The sequence below is a fragment of the Debaryomyces fabryi genome, assembly GCF_001447935.2.
Source record: "Debaryomyces fabryi strain CBS 789 chromosome Unknown contig00499, whole genome shotgun sequence".
Taxonomy (NCBI): domain Eukaryota; kingdom Fungi; phylum Ascomycota; class Pichiomycetes; order Serinales; family Debaryomycetaceae; genus Debaryomyces; species Debaryomyces fabryi.
In genome coordinates, this window is record NW_015385920.1 from 1 (window position 1) to 589 (window position 589).

The window sequence follows — 589 nt, forward strand, 5'->3', positions numbered from 1 at the left end:
ATGGACTCACATAAGCCATTGTTTAACACGGATCACTGTAATCCTAACCTGGCATTATATAAGGAGGTCTTTGGACCTCCCAATCCTTTGTATTTGTATAGAGACCAAGTAAATATTTATTATAATTGAGATACTTAAAGAACTAACAAACTAACGTAAAGATGAGTTTACCAACTATGGAATTGGACGATTTACTTCAAAAGGTTATGAGCCGCTTTTTGAACTTCACTGTGCCTGATCTGAGTAAGCTTAAAGGTGTTGCTAACTATAAGAAATGGCGTAATCTTTTTATGAAAAAGGTAACAACTATGCACTGCTACTTAGATTTCTATCTCAATGATGAATTTATGTCCATTCCTAATGTTCAAGGATCGACAGATATTTCTCAACGTATGCTCCAAGCTAGATATGATGATCTTTTGGATATGCTCTTGGATAAGTATCTTTCCAACGAACTTATTGAGACCTATATTGGGGAGCGGTGTATGCTGGGACTCGAACTATGGAAAGAGATTTACAATGACTTTGGTAGTGTTTCGTTTAAACAGTTTTTGGATATGCAATCCCTGGTTGTTACAACACTAAAAGA

The 589-nt window shown here is 35.7% G+C and overlaps 1 protein-coding gene across 1 annotated transcript; it reads left to right on the forward strand.

Moving 5' to 3' along the window:
• Positions 1-161: 161 nt before the first annotated feature.
• AC631_06022 (uncharacterized protein) lies at positions 162-483 on the forward strand (the record flags this gene model as incomplete). The annotated part of the gene is made up of 1 exon (XM_015614851.1): positions 162-483. A coding segment is annotated over one exon (322 nt), but the record flags the coding sequence as incomplete, so codon positions are not given.
• Positions 484-589: the final 106 nt, after the last annotated feature.